Source organism: Puntigrus tetrazona, chromosome 8 (genome assembly GCF_018831695.1).
Source record: "Puntigrus tetrazona isolate hp1 chromosome 8, ASM1883169v1, whole genome shotgun sequence".
NCBI classification, from domain to species: Eukaryota; Metazoa; Chordata; class Actinopteri; order Cypriniformes; family Cyprinidae; genus Puntigrus; species Puntigrus tetrazona.
Window position 1 is genome coordinate 4,715,873 of NC_056706.1, and position 16,871 is coordinate 4,732,743.

At 37.0% G+C, this 16,871-nt stretch overlaps 1 protein-coding gene across 3 annotated transcripts in view; it reads left to right on the forward strand.

Moving 5' to 3' along the window:
- Positions 1–16,871, forward strand: part of gripap1 (GRIP1 associated protein 1) — a 42,850-nt gene that overhangs the window by 18,514 nt on the left and 7,465 nt on the right. For all 3 annotated transcript variants that reach the window (XM_043247177.1, XM_043247179.1, XM_043247178.1), the window contains 5 exons: positions 274–373; positions 3,486–3,619; positions 4,812–4,928; positions 5,983–6,076; positions 16,226–16,395. In XM_043247177.1, the coding sequence (XP_043103112.1) occupies positions 274–373; positions 3,486–3,619; positions 4,812–4,928; positions 5,983–6,076; positions 16,226–16,395 (615 nt within the window). The remainder of the gene's footprint in view (positions 1–273; positions 374–3,485; positions 3,620–4,811; positions 4,929–5,982; positions 6,077–16,225; positions 16,396–16,871) is intronic.

Sequence of the window (16,871 nt, forward strand, 5' to 3'; positions counted from 1 at the left end):
TGGGTAACCAAACCATACTGATTGACTTCCATGGTATAGAAAGCTATTGGTTGCATGGATTCTTCAAAATCTCTTTCGTGTTCAGCAGAAGAAAAAAATTCATGCAAGACTAAAGAAGAGTTTAAATTTTTTGGTGTACTTTCCCTTTAAGTGTGGCTTAAGTGTCCAAATACATTTGGGGCCGCTGTATAGACAGTTTTAGTCTACTAAATGTCCATCAAGCTAAATGTCCCATCAGACGTCAAAATAATACCTGTCATGTTGTGTCTGCAGCTGAAAGACTTGAAGAGGCAGCTCCATCTGGAGAGAAAAAGAGCAGATAAACTCCAGGAGCGGCTGCAGGAAATCTTAACCAACACTAAGACCCGCACAGGTGAACACTTCCATCCCCGCATGTTACACTTTAGATTTCGAGACATACCCCTCCATCATCATATAAAGCAATTTGTTAGTACAGGGAATAGGGCTTTTTAGAGCTGTCAAGCACCCTCTCGGGTGATTTAAACTGCGATAGGCTCTGCAGTCACTATTTCATCACACATGGGCGGCACGAATGAAAAATTCAAAGCAGGTAAGTAAATATGTGGCGCTGGGCATAAATAAGGCAGCAGATGAAGACAGCTCCTCCCCTACTGCAAATCGCTACAAATGAGACAAACCCATAGCGTGTTCTTACCACCTGAGTTGAATTCCAAAGATCCCATTCGCTTTGTTCTCGCATCAGGCTCCTGTGGGATGTTGAGCAGTTCACTTACTTGCATCGGCTTATTGGCTATAAATAGTTTTTCCAAGAAGGCAGATTGCATTAATGTAGGTTTTCTTTCACATTACTGTGGTGTTATTTCATATCATTGAGATTTTTGGCTCACTTTTCACAATCCGATAAATTGCTTTCCCCCGGCCCACAAACTTTTAAAACACAGTAAAATGGGTTGTGAATGCGTTTTTAGTCGACTTCCGCTGCCCTTTGACCTTTTTCGTGAGATATCAAGTCCATTTTATTTATAAAGGGATTTTCACAACACACGTTGACGTCACAGTAAACCTTAAGGGTTGGGAACACAATTTTTTCATTGACTTCAGTTGACCTTTAGACATTTTTATTTGTATAGTCCATATTGCAAAACATCTTTATAAAGTAGATTTAAGAATCAAAAAATTAAAAAAGTCAAGTCACCTTCTTTATGTAGTGCTTTTAACAATCAAAGCAGCTTTACAGTATTAAACAGGAAAGTATTTTTTCAAGACATTACTTTTGCAACATGGTGTAATCAAATTTTAGTGTTTTGGACCACATTAACCCACAGAAAGTTAGCTACACGTTTGATGCATATTGCACACGAAAGTGGAAACTTTTAGAAAGTTTTTAGGAGTTTAGAAAGTAACGCCGAACCCTCTTGAAAAAAAAATGTGAGTGTCCACACCCCAAAACGTGATGCTGAATGAAACAACTGTGATTGGTTGCTTGACATATTGGTCAAATGGCTTAATGGGCAGACATTAACCAATGATTGCTACCATGTAGAAGGTCTGGCTATGTGAGTCTAGGACCACACAGGCAACCCAAAAGTCCAGTGGTTAAATACTGGCTCAAAATCAATGCTCAACTTATTGAATACTGTCTCAACTCAATAGAATTTTTTAGGCGTATTAATTTGTTGGTTCCTTAAAAACTTTAACTCCTGTGGGGACGGACCCCACACACAACAAGGAGGGAGAGGCAGGTGCTGTAAATATTTGATGGAGCCCCTCTAAAAATGTGCTACAGATCCATGCATACGTGCATTTGCTCTCTGTAGATTGTTGGCAGTGCCAGGGCACTCCTTTTTTGAGCCATTTATAATTTAAAGTATACTAAATGTTTAATGGTTGCTCTACAGAAAGTTTAGAATCAGACATTTTAAAGTGGGAAGCTTTATCTTTGTCAAATGTCCAGAAGGGTTTGAATGTCCACACACACTCTTTCTCAAAGAGATTTCAAGAGTGTGTTTTGGTTCACAGGCTCAATCTGTCTGGGGGAAAAAAGTAACAACTTTTCAGTAAACATTTAGAGTTTATTGTTGTTATGATTTTCTTTTTTCTTTTTTTTTTAAAGCTGCATTTATAGCTTTGTTCAAATACCTAGTGAGCAACCCAACCAAATGGTAACTGTGATTTAACTTGCTGCTAACTTTTTAACTGAAGTCTATAAATCAAGGTATCTCTGATATTTCCTTTTGAAACAACCATTGATGTATAAAAATGCTAAGTCTGCAATTTTTGGAATAGAGCATCTTATATTATAAAAAAACAGCAAAAGTTTGATATCATGCCATTTGTTTTTATGGTTGAAAAGAACTTTTCAATATTTTAAAATGTAGTTTATTCTTGTTGTGATAAAGCTGAATTTCGAGCATCATCACACCAGCCTTCAGAGTCACGTGATCCTTTAGAAATCATAATAATATGTCCTCAAGAAACGTATGCTATTATTGAAAATAATTGTGCTGCTTAATATTTCTGTGGAAACCATAATGCAGTTTTTTTTTAAAGAAAAGAACAGGGTTTTTTGAAGAAAAAAGCTAAAAGTAACATAAAACATAATGAATTTGCTGCTTAATATTGTTGAAAACTGCTGCTTTATATTTTTGTGGAATTTAAAATTTTATTTGAAATGTAATGTTTTGTAATATTAGAAATATCTTTGCTGTCACTTTTGATCAGTTTAATTTGTCCATGCTCCACATTGACCTCAACCCCCCAATTAGTATATTGCATGCAAATTAAAGTTTTTAACTTCTGTGAATTGTTTACCTTGTAGATTCTCTGTCCGTGAGTGCAGGTATTAATGGATGACGTTCTGCTAAATAGCCCGTATGTTAGCATGCCTAGTGCTGGTGTAGATTACTCAATAGTGTTTTCATGTTTGTTGACCCATGTACTTACCCTCTGTAGACTGCAGTGTACTGATATCGCTGCCTACTAATAACTGCCTTGCAGTAAATAGTTGTTTATCATAATAGCGGTTACCTGTTTCTGGAAGCTGCTATTGTGTAGTTACTAGGACTGGATGATGCGTTGATCATATTTTCAAACAAGATATTAAATGAGACAATACCGTTCATGTCAACATGCATCGATGCTTTAAAAGCTTCTGAAACATGATGCAGAGTGAGCAGCTGCAGTAAATAAGCACTATCCATTGCCCTAAACGTAATAACTAGAACAAAAATAACCCATTAACTTATAGTTTAAGGCAACGTGGCAACTTTTCGTGTATGTGCTGTATAGTGCATTTGCGACCAGTTCTTCTCAATGCATAACTTGTTTCTTATGATTATATACTTACCATCATATGTTAGAAATTGATGCAGGTGTTTCCGTTTTGCACAAAGGCTTGTCCTGACAGCAAGCTAGTATGCTTAAACATGCTAAGTAAGGTGGCTGTTTTCTAGCTCACCTACTCTAAAAATGTTCTTCTTTTTGCGTCACGTATGTATTTGCAGGTCTGGAGGAGCTGGTGTTGTCTGAGATCAGTTCTCCGAGCCGTACGCAGCAGACGGGTGACAGCAGTAGTGTCTCCTCCTTCAGTTACAGAGAGATCATGAAAGACGGGGCTTCGGCTCCCAGCACCAATAAGGTATAGCCACCCACTGGGGGCCAACAACCCTTGCAAATACAGTCGCCACAGTTGACGCTTCTCTTTCCCCCGGCTCCCAGGAGCGCTTCTTTTCTCTGGAAGCTATTAATAAACTCCCAAACAGTGTAAATTCCATAAATATACTGTTCCTGTGAAGAAACAGGGGAGAAAATAATGGTTGTCGTGACATGCTGGACTATCTTGAGGGACGGGAGTGTGGTTTGGTGAAGAAAAACAGAAACTTTGAGATGCATTCGAGCAATTATTTCTGTTTGCTAAAGCTACAAAGTTTTAAGCTTCACCGTGCAACTCGTGCTCAACGTTTGTGCTACAGACATTGAACGATGCTTCAGTCATGAATCATCTAGTTGACTTTGAGATGCGTTTATCAAAGCACGGACTCCCCTTTTATGCAATTAATTTGAAACTTAATGCATTTTAGGCATACTTGAGATATGTTTAAGGAAAATTGTCATCAACCTTCAGTAAGGAAAATGAGACTCATGGGACGAAAATAGTACACACAAGGGACGATAAGGGAGTCTCTGGGACGAGTCGACTTTCGTTTGATTGGATCGTCTCCAGCTCCTTGAAATGCCCTGAAACACACTGAGGGACAGAATAGGACCACCACACGTACGAGACTTTCAAGTGACGACACGGTGTTAAATTACAGACCGTTTTAAAGGGACAGTTAACAAAACATATATTGAAGAAAGATAAATACTGTCATCTTGTTCTAAACCTGCACGAATGTTATTTTAGTATTGTTTAAATACTGCTATGGTATTTATTACTTTATTCTTTTGAATTGGCTTCATTTGAAGCTTTTTTTAGAGTTTGAATTATTTCAAGTTTTAGCTTTAATTTATATTTGGGTTTTTTTGGTGATTATTTTATTAGTACAATTTTTAGCTTTAGTACTTGTACTTAAATCAGTTTTAATTAGTTTCCAAGGCACATTTGTATTTTAATTTATTTTAACTTAGGGCCAGATTTCTTAAATAGGGCAAGTTAGCATTAAAACGCAATTCCATAAAAGTGCTGATGGGAAGGGAAAATTCTGCACATCTGTGAAGAAATGCAGTGTTTTTGTCAGTACAGTAAATGCTGTTTTTAACCCCTTTGCTAAAACATTCACATAGATATGGTCTTTTCGACATATTTTTAAGTTTTGTTTTTCTTTGCACAGTCTAACACCAGCAGCCCTCAGTCCCAGCGCCCCGCTGACCTTTCGGACGACGAGGTCAGTGAGCTCTTCCAAAGACTCGCCGAGGTCCAGCAGGAGAAGTGGATGCTGGAGGAGAAGGTGTGAAGTTTTAAACATCTTTGTAGTCTCATGTTACTAGGAAAAGTTGAGCTCTTGTGGAACAGCCCAGGTTTGCAGTACTGCACCAAACCTTCACCCGGGCAGTTCTGCTGTGTGCTCCATAGGGGGCTGTAAGTGCTGAATTGTGTCTCTGAATCATGAAATATGCATGCAGGTATTGATGTTTTCACATTTTAATCGATCGGTCTTGGTTAGTAACTATTGGAATGGAAATATGTAGATATGGCTTTGACAAGTTACATCACCCTTTCTGCTTCAAAGAGACGTAATACTGTAAGCGCAAACATGTCAGCGCCTGTCACATTAAACATGTTATTTCATAACTCATCTGGATTTCACAAAATGTCGTATGAAGGTTGTTTTCATTTTAAATCTTAAGATTAAATATAAAATAGTTGATTCATTTGTTAAATTATTGTGTTTAAATTAAAATGTTTATTTAAATTAATAATGTATTTTCTTTATATAGTTAATTTCTTTTTTTCACTTATACACTCTACCGTTGACGTTTGGGGGTAGTTATATTGTTTTGTTTTTTTTGCTTTGCTAAGGATGAATTAAACCATTAGAACATATTCAAATGAATTCTATTCTTTTCAAATTTCGAAAAATCTAAAAATCCTAAAAGAAATTGGTTTTGACGTAAAATATTAAGCAGTGATGGTTTAACCTTTGATCAAAATATGAAATGTTTCTCGAGCAACAAATCAGCATACTATAATGATTTCTGAAATATCGTGTGACATTGAAAACATTGAAAATTCAGCTTTGCATCGTAGGAGTTAATAAATTTTTTAAAAATGTATTCCCAAATCCAGTTATTTTAAGTTGAAATAATATTTTACAATGTTGTTATTTTAATTGAACTTTTGCTCAAAAACAGCCTTGATTTTCTTTCAAAAATAGAAAAAACTATTCCAGTCACAGTGGCAGTGATCCCAGCGTCCACACCTGTGTGCTTCTGTATCATGTTCATCACACTTTGTGTGTGCCGCAGTTTATCGCAGATCTTATCTTTGCGCTCTCTGTTCAGGTGAAACACTTGGAGGTCAGCTGCGCCTCAATGGCCGATGACATCTGTAAAAAGAGTGCCATTATTGAGACGTACGTCATGGACAGCAGAAGAGGTAAGCGGCTTTCTCTCTCCCTCTTTGTCATTGTTCACGGCCTCAGACGTGCTTGTTTTCTGAAAGCACATGATGTGTAGGTTTACAGATGAGGTCAGGTGATAGGTGATACTGATTGTGCTTTTATTCTAAGGACTGTCACACATGTGGTTGTCACTTTTTGCGTTTAGCATGGATAAAGACCCTACTCTATTCAATAGTACAGGTTTGTTAAAATGAAAGGGTTGTTTAGACTGATACAGAGATTGTTTTCTTCTTTTATTGTACAGTATTTTTACTGTTATCTCTATTCATACTTGCATAAAGTACTGCTAAATGTTTTATTGGTCCTATTTATAATGTTACTATTTTGGTGCCACTGTACAGTTCTTAGGTATTCTTTGAAAAAGCTCTTTGCAGCTGAAAATAATAATAAACTTTTTTTAATGTAAGGGGGGCATGAGTGCTTTTTAATGGATTTAAATTGAAGAATCCCTTGTTAATATCTGTCTGTCTTTAAGTGAAAATAAACCCAGAGAACAAATTGAGTCTCTTTCTGTCTAGTTCCAGCATTTTTTTTGCTTTGGTGATTTATAAAATCATTTGGTGAGAATATCATTACTGGGGTTCATTTGTATTCATGATTAATCAATAGTTAATTGTGTTCTGGCGGTAGAACGTGACAGTGCTAAATGTTATGGCAAGATATGAGGAAGCATCTTTTCATAAATACAGTCTTGGAGTGAATTTCTCAACAGAAATACATGGATTTAGTGCAAGATCCATCAAGGCAGAGCAAAAGTTTGCTACAGACACTAATTTCGACATAAACATATTTTGTTTTCTTTCTGATTGCCAAGGCATTTCCCATTACAAATTGTTCATTTTTTTTAGTTTAGTTAACAATAACACTGAGTGCCACATATCTTTCTGAAACGGATGGCTGTATAGTTTTCTGTAGCGATGGAATGCTCATTAACTTTACTTTGAATGAATGTTGCCTTAAATTAGCCTTTATTATCATAGATGCTGCATGGAAAGTTGTCCATGAACTCACTTTTTTGAGCTCTCTCTAGCACTCTTTTTTTTTGTGTGAAATTCCAGTAAAAGTCTCTTTTCCAGTGGACTGAATGTGGTTCTGACACATCATGACCCGTTTTTAGAATTTGGAACCATCCAGAGCAACTTTTGACAGCTAGGTTTGCTTGTGTGCATGAAAACAGTCAAAGTCAATAGTATTGGCAGGGATTCTCTCATAGAAGTTTGGTCTAAAGCACTGGATTTCTGCACACAAACTCACAAAGATCTTGTAAGAAAAAAAAAAAAAAAAAAAGCATTTCAGTCTCCTGAGAAAATAGCACTGGTACTTTTCAACTGCCATAGAGCCTTAAACTAGAAGCCCATCCGTAGTTCACCGACCGAAACTTTAGATTTATATAAAAGTCTTATATAAAGTTTTATAATTTGTTTGTGACACTTGTGTTTCAGTTTGTTAATGACTTAATGCATCATGAGCTAACAATGATACTGATAGTACTGTTATTAATCCATGTTATATACATACAAATATATATATATATATATATATATATATACACTGTAAATATATATATATATATATATATATATATATATATATATATATATATATATATATATATATATAAAACATACACACACAAAATTTGTTTTGACACATTTGTATATATGCTGATAAATTTTAACATTTCAAGTTGTTCACCTTTAAGACTTTGTACATGTAAATTAAACCTGCTTGAGTAGTTCATACCATTTTGCTGCAGCCTGAGTGAAGTAGCTGGATACTAAGTGGGTGGTATGTTAATGAGGTTGTGGTTCTGACATCATAGCCATGAAGTTTTCTGAGTTAAACAGGCAGAATCCCAATTAAGCTACTGGTCTATGTCTGTTTCTAAACGGGTAAATATGTAATATACATATTTGCTTGCTGCTTATCTGTATCCTGCAAGCTGCAACAACATAAAGAGTCTGTGATTAGCATTTCAACTTTTTGCCTCATTTAAAGCAAGGCTTCTCTTGTGTTTCCCTGCGAACATTTGCCTCCTTTAAGCAAGGCTTCTCTTGTGTTTCCCTACCAACAGAGTAGAGGTAGTAATGTCGCCTCTTCCTGTCTTTTCCCCCATGTGTTTTCCTGTTTTAATTTCATGACTGACTGATTTAACATTTAATGGCAGGCTGGATTCCATTAAGGCTGGTGTCGTCTAATTGTAAATATTGTGCTATAAAAGTTTAAGATCTCTGCTCTTTTGGGGTGTCAGGAGAGCTTACTAAACAAGTGTGTTGATGTAAAAACACTTTTTTGCCCATTTTGATATACATGGAGAGGTAAAGGTTTAGAAGATTGTTCGTTAACAGTGTTTTAGTGTTATAATTGATATAAAAGAATATGTTGTATCTGCCCATATTCCATTTTTACTACTCATCACGGCCCAATGCGTTTTTTTTTTTTTTTTTTTTCCATCTGGTTCAGATTTAACCAGGATAGTCTTTCTGAATAGCATTGGAAACGATCCTCCATCTCCTACAATAATTGAGGATAGACCCGCGGAGATGTAAAAATGAGGAGGTGGAGACTCCATAGAAAAATGAAGAAAGGATGCAGAAGGTAGCAGCACTAGATGAGAGCTGACATTAGCAGGATGTAAATGATTCAGAATGCCGACATGCCTCAGTGAACCCAACACTCATCCTCAATAATGCAGCAGAAAGACTGAGCACCCCTCTTGTCTGCTCTCCTCCGTCCTCTTTCCCCTCCTTCTATTTTATCCTTACACCAGTGCGGCTCACCGTAAATTCATGCCAGTGATATAACAAATGAAACAGTGCGACATTTTATCTCAGACGTTGCCTTTTGAGTCAGTAGTGGTTTCCGTTGTCGCCAATGTGTTGAGGAAATAGCAAGTCAGGAAGCACCTCAGATAAGCCAGATGCATGCTACCTTGGGGGTATTGTAGACCCTTCACTTGCCAGAACTTTCTGCTATATTCCTCCCTTCCCAGTGGAAACTGTATAAAAGGTACTGCAGATTGTAAGAGTTACACGAGTTATCCCAGATGTCTGACTTGTGACATTGCAGTTCAGTCCCACCCACAAACCCCTGGGTAATTCCAGTTTCCTGAAAATTGCAACCATTAAAGGGTTAGTTAATCCGATAATGAAAATTAGCTTGTGTTTTACTCTCCTCCGAAGCATTTTAGGTGTCTTCTTTCAGAAGAAGTCAGTCAAAGGTATATTAAAAGTTGTCCTTGCCCCTCCGAGCCATTTAATAAACTCCTATAAAATAGGGGTATTTGCTGTATACAGTTCGGAATACGTCAAATAAAGTGCGTGCATCCCTAATAAAACTTCCCTCACACGGCTCCAGAGGGTTAGGATTTTAATTTTTGGGTGGACTAACCCTTTGAGCAGCAGTGGGCAAATATATATGAATGTTTCAGTCAGTAACTTTTTCCATTTGTCACCGGTTCGTGACAAACGGAAGCCAGGAAGCGGCTCATATATATCCTTCACTTGCCAGATCTTTCCAAAACTTTTTTTTTTAAAGCAGGGGTTGCATAGAAGGTTCTGTGGATTTTAAAAGGCACAACAGTTTTATCAAACGTTTGCCCTATGACATTACATTACAACACTGCGGTATTTCAGGACACAGGCTCCTGGCAATGCAACCCTAGGATAGTCTTGTATTCGTTATAACAAATGCTGAAAATGTCATGAATTAAGCAGCGGTCGGCAATATGCATGTTTTTCTGTAGCGCTCAGCACGTGTGTGATGTAAGACAGCTGTTATTTGCGCAGCCTCCACTAACCAGCCATTCAGCAACATGCCGCAGTCATGTGTGCAAGCCTTCGCTCCGCCTAAGTGCTGCTGGAAGAAGTCAGCTGGGGTGAGACACCACTGCAGTCTGGAAACCCTCTGCCTGCCTACTTGCACCCTGTTTTAGGCCTCTACCGAAGCGTGAAGTAAGCTAACCTCTCAGTGTACTCCGGCTTCTTCCTGCTGCATCATTTAAGGAAGAAACTATCCTTATCGTGTGCCCTATAGCTCCAGAACCCACAGAGATAATGGGAGTGAATGTGAGTCACAGCAGAATTATTTTTCTTCGCTTTACAAGCAAATTTGGTCCACTTTAGAGCGAATTACACCACCGGGAGTGGGTGCTAATGGGCACTCTGCTTGCCGAGGTTGCAAGAACAAATACGTGAAGAACAGATCATCGATATCCACACAGATCCCTTGAAAGAAGGGGTCGCATCTATAACTAGGAATAACACATGGCTGCGAACAGGAAGGATCCTTGTTGTCGAGATGAAATTGCCTGTTCGCCCCCTGGCAGAGGTTTCGGTTAAGTGCCGTGTCTCCAGTGAGAGATGGCTGAGAGGTTGCAGCCGCTGTGCAGGATCTGCCAGTTTGACTGATTCAAGACTGCTGACTCCTGCACCGGCCTGAGGAGATTCCCAATGAGGCTGGCTAAGAAGTGGCCAGCGTTTCTGTGGGATTCACATGGTAATTGTATGCTTCCTGTTATCTTGCGTTGGTGCTCCATAGCCTGAATAGAACATTCTTCAAGGCCAGGCTGTGGTTGGTGTGATATTCCACTGTAACTATGTTCACTTATCTTTTTCTTCCCACATGCAGCAGGGCATTTTTGCTCGTAATCCACTGTTGAGTACCAGAGTTGAGGAATTGCCTTCCGTCAAATTCGTGAGTTAGAATTTGAATTGAACTAGTTCACCCAAAAATGAAAAATCTGTCAGTAATTACTCACCCTCGTGTTGTTCCAAACCCTGTTGTTCATGTTCGGAACACAAATAAAGATATTTTTGATGAAATCCGAGTTTACTGATCCTGCACGGTCGTGAACGCTTCAAAGATTGACTGAAGAGAAGAAATTGTTGAATAAAGCCATTATTTTTGGTTTTTTAGCACACAGAAAGTGTTCTAGTATCCTCATACGGCTGAACCACTGATGCCACATGGACTCATTTACAATGAAGTCTTCACTATTATTCATTTGAGCGTGGTAGTTGCGCTGCTGTCAGTCGAGTTTTCAAAAATATCTTAATTTGCGTTCAGAAGATGAACGAAGGTCTTAAGGTTTAGAATGATGTGAGGGTGAGTAATAAATGACAGAAAAAAAAACAAATTTTCTTAAAAAGATAATGGTGAGAAAATCATGAATCCTGTATTGCGAAGCATATATCACTTTCAGTTGAGTGAGTCGTTATATCCTTATTCTTCGGTTTAATTTTTACGTTTTTGATTTAGTGCTGTCAAACGATTAATTGTGATTAATCACATCCAAAATATATATTTTTTTGGTTTACATAATACACTGCCCTCCAAAAGTTTGGAAACACCCCTGGCGAAGTGTGGTTTTTGGATGATACCAGCATTGTTTGGTGCAAATACTGTACATTAAAGTAACTTGACATCATCATTGAAGACCAGCAATAATAATTTTAATTTTGATTACATAATAATGACAATGTATACATGCCAAAGTGATGTGATGCCCGTAAGAAGTGTCCAACTAGTGTGAATCATCTTTGGGTGATTCTTTTATTATTCCAATCCTTCAGGAGGCTTGGAGTAATACATCAAGTCAAGGTTTAAATAAACTAACAGCTTGGATGCCCAGATTATGCAGAGCTGTAATAGCTGCTAATGGTGGATATGACTCTAAAAAGCAAGTATTTTCTATGTAATAATTTTTTTTTTTTTTGTAGTTCGTTTTGTCCCTTATCAGTGCAAAATTATCACAAATTAAAAAGGATTCATGCCAATATGGTCCTAAACTTTTACAAACTTTTGGAGGGCAGTGTATATGCTGTGTATATTTATTATGTGTATATATATAAATACATGCACATACAGTATATAATTTGAAGGTATTTACAGGTATATGGGTCAAAGACGAATGTCAGCATCAAAAGAAATTCACTAAAGTGATTTTATGTCCATAGAAAGCACTTTAAATGGAAGTGAAGTCTCTAATCTTAAGGTTTCAAATACATTTCTGGAGAATAAAATGTCAAAATTTGGTTGAAATATTGTTACACTGTCATTCAGTTTAACACAATATTTATGTAAAAATTCAAACATGTTTTTTCTAAAATGTACATATTAAAATATATAGAAGAATATTATGTTTTATTGTGTTTTTTAATAATAAAAATTACAACAAATTATTATTTGGGGGTGAAAGTAATTCTACTTTCCTGTATTCAAAATTGATTGCTACCTACATGAAAATAAATTCTGTAGTCAGTAGCTGAATTGGAATTTAAAAGGCTTTTTCGATTGCATTCTTAATGTTACACAACCCTGTCAAGTCCCACTTCGTTCTCTGCAGGTTGTGACCTCAGCACTGTTCTGACGTAGTCCAGCCGAGCGTGTGATCAGGGATCCCCTGAGTCGTGAGTCAGGAACATCTGCGTGCCTTTAGTGTACCTTATATCCAGCATCTTCGTTTGCTTCCGTGACTTGGCTTCTTAGGTTCACATGCCCTGCTGGTCCGTCTGCGAGAGCGCCTGGCGCCATTCCACACCTTTGAAAGCCATGGCATTTTCCAGCCATTAGAGCAGGGAGTCCTCTTTGTAAATCTCCTTTGTGGATTTATCAAAGCGTCTCCGTAGAGTGCTCGCCCCGTACGCTCCAGCAGATTAGAAATAATGACACTGATCAATATGGAAGAAATACTGGTTACAGATAGGTGTGTGCTTTTTACCATTTGCAATGTCATTAGCGCAAACATCGATGCAGCCATCGAAAGATTCACTCGTTTTGTTCCCTAAAGAGTAGGATGCATTAACTTCAGGGCGAGTTATTCATACCGGGAGGGAATTATGCTGCGGAGAAAGGAGACACTACAACAACACGAGATGAAGCCTGTGATTTCCCTACTGTAGATGTTAATAGAATTCTAATGAAGCAATGCATTGGTTGTAATGGGCTATTTGGCTGCTATGCTAAGCAGTGGATATTGGAAAAGGACACTAAAGGAAAAGTTTAGAAGAAAAAAAAAAAAGGTTCAGTACTGCAACATAGAATTGCAAACTTTATACTTTCCCCGTTTAGTTTGGTTTGGTTTGGTTTATTTTGGATTAGTTTAGTTTCAATTTATTGTAGTAGTTTTTGTTGTAGTATGTTAAGATATTTCATCAACTCTGTATCATTTAAAGCATTTAATACCTTGACTTTTTTTATTATTTTTTTGGCTGCTATTCAATAATTCTATTATTAATTATTGTTACCATAATTGTTATTTTATTAGTTGGGTTTACGTCGATGAAAATACATATCCTAAAGTTCATTTCAAATATTTTCCTACTTATTTATTCTATTTATTAAAAAATGTTTTCACTTCGCTTTTAAGCTGCAAGTTTACGTTAAGCATAACTTGAGGCCTTTTTGAAATCTGTTTTTTTTTTTCAAAACATTTTTAAACATTAAACATTTTTCTTAATTTCTGTTTTTCTATACTCAAATTTTTACTTAATTTTTATTTATCAGTCAAAAGTGGGTGTAATTAATTTCAATCATCAATCTTTCAAATGTGATGGCATTTTACACAACATTTTTAGGCCCTGTGGGAGGAAAAAATAAAAGATTTCTGTTTGTATGTGATATGATGCTAGCTTTTTTTCAAGCAAGAAACAGTAAAGTGCTCATGAAGTGACTGAGCAGTTCTAGATATTAAGTTCATTTGTTCATGTATATTAAAGCAGCATGCTTCAGTGTGTGTGTGTAATCAGTTTTTTCAGTTCAATAGTCACATACGTCTCCGTACAGAATTTAGCAAATTCTGTCAATTCAGTTTTTTAATGACCGGATTCCTCGAATCCTTCTGTGCTTTCTGCATCGCGTAAATCATAGGACCCTACGTAACCGTATCCATTTGCCATTTTAAAGCTGGAAATATTCATCGGCCATAGTGTTCAGCTAATGCTTTTGTGGTAAGCTGACAAGGTTAATTATCTTATAGTCCAGATAAAGAGCAAAGACTGCGCTTTGCACCTCGTGGTGTTTACTGTCAGGCTTCAGGGGCGAGGCAAATGTCATTCATGGCTTTCAACGCTTAAAGCCATGCATTCAAAGGTTGAACAGGCCTCTGGGGGGTGAAGTTAACATCTCAATTAGCTACGGTGCGTCACGTTCTACTTCATTTTGGTGGCTGTGGGCTATGGCATTGGCTCACCGCGACCTGCGATGCTCGTGTGCTGCCCTAATGTTGAACACGTGTGAGGCTCTTCTGTTAGCCACACATATATACCGCCAATCTAATAAGGTTAAAGAGGCGTGAGATTGCTAGTGCTTAGCTTGATATACTGTGATGTAACAATGCATTAAGCTCCTCAGCTAACTGTGACATGGCCTGTCATGAGAACAGGTCACAGTTGCTTGAGCAACTTAATGTTTTAAAAAATCCAGGTTGCTGTGCACTACTTGATATGCATAATACTGTTCCTGAAACGCACAGTATATAACAGGTTCTTTTTCGTTTCTAAAGTGGCAGGAAATTAAACGTTAAAATTTTTGAATTGTAGTTTTATGTTATCTTTGGTTTCTAATTTCAGTTTAGATTTTGGTATTTGTACTCTTAAAGTAAATGCTGTTTATGAAAAATAATAGTTTTTTTTATAAATATGAAAAGTTTGTTACTTCACAAATGTATCGTTTATTTCGTTTAATTATTTGTTTGAATTTTTGTATGTTTGTGTATTAACTGATATCATGTGTTTGTTTTTTATTGTTTTTTTTTTTTACAGTTAACTAAAAAAGCTGACTATAGCCCAGTATCTTTTTTACATTATTAAACATGCATTTGCCTTATTTTTCTAGAAAACTTCATTTAAACACAAAAGTAAATTTAAGAAAAATATACGTTTTTAAAATTTAATTAATGTATGTTTATTTCTTCAGATATGTATAGTTTATTTCGTTTTAGTATTTGTTTTAAATTTAGTAAGATAATGTGTTAAAACATGTAAAAGATTTTTTACAATAAATTATGTCCTCGTCAATTTTTTTTTGTTACATTATTTGTATTTTTATTTAGTAGAATTATCTATAGCCCAATGTCTTTTTAGCATTTGTTTTAAATTTAGTAAGATAGTGTGTTAAAATGTTAAGTTGTTTACAATAAATTTTGTCCCATTCAATTTCATATATTTTTTGTTAAATTATTTGTATTTTTATTCAGTGTTTTTCACATAATAAAACATGCCTCTGCAGAGATTTTATTGCTGCATTTAAACACCCGCAGGAAGTGGCACATTTCCCATGTGCTCCATCATCAGACCACAGGTGTAAGAGGTTATTTGACAGCACCGTTTAGGGACACGCTACTGAGCTGACCTTGAATGTCTCCACTCACCCAGATGAAGTGAAAACCGAGAAAGAAGCATCCCGATCGAACTTATTGCTTTTGCCCTTGACACGCAGAGGCTGGCCAGCTCGATTCCCTGTCCTCCCTCAGAGGAAAAACTCCACTAAACTATCTGACAGTTTACCAGGAACCTGACAACATCTTAGTAGCCCGGCTTTAAGCAGGCAACCCAGTACCTCACTCGCCTCCATTAATCATCAATTAAGCAACATCTTTCATTTTTTAACACGCCACCTTGTCTAGTTACATCCCCACACCGATGTCCCCCGCTTACGCTCGCTTCCGTGGTTGCGTGTTACTGTCATGAACTTTGTCGACAGACCTTGTCAGTGCTGCCTTTAACTTGACTCCGTCCCTACTGTCAGTCTCTCGACTTTAACCCGGGGTTTGAATTTCCTGAAAGCTAGAATTCATTCTCTGCGGCTCTCGTGAATGCGCAGCGTTGTTTATTTGCCAGCTTTAAGACTTGCACAGCTTTTCGTCAAAACCTGCGGATGATTGCACTCGAGGTGCTCGTAAATGTTGTGGCGTGCGAGACGAGAGCCGTTCGAAATGCTTTCCTCCAAACGCAAGCACTCTGTATTCACTCAGGAGACACTAATGGCCCCCTGATAGAGATCATCTTTATTCATGGATGTTGAGGCATTACTGGGGAAAACATGGTTAAAAAGCACTGGAAGACTGGAGTGATATGTTTGCCGTCTCTAAAATTGCACCTTTTTCCTCTCTCTTTCTCTCTCAGATGTATCCGGAGGAGGTGCGGTGGCTCATGGTGCTCAGGGTGAGCGTGGAGGTTTGAGTTCTGTGCTGAGGGACTTGGTAAAACCTGGAGACGAGAACCTGCGTGAGATGAACAAAAAGCTGCAGAACATGCTGGAAGAGCAACTGACAAAGAACATGCACCTACAGAAGGTAAAGAGAGGGAAGGCCAGCCGTTTGGGGTGGGAAAGACATGCTTTTATGATCAAGGTCAGTTTAGGTTGGATATAAAACCTTCTTTTGAAAGCCCACACAGAATGTGTCCCTATAGACCTACAAGAAAGCTCACTAGATATCAGAAATTGAACATATACAACAAAATATAAAATATGCTCCTGTCCTGTGTGTGTGATTTTATATATATATATATATATATATATATATATATATAGACAACACTCTATTGTAATTTTCTTTTTATATATATATTTTTTTATAGACTTTTTTTTTTCTTTTGAAATTTATGGTTAATGTTGAATGGAAATATATTTAATATATCAAACTAAATTAGAACTATATAGTTTCACATTCTCACCAACGCTCAACTGTATAAAGTATAAAAATTATTTTCCATTTTAGGATTTTATGTAATTTCTCTCACTTTATTTATTTATTGGTTCAAATATGTC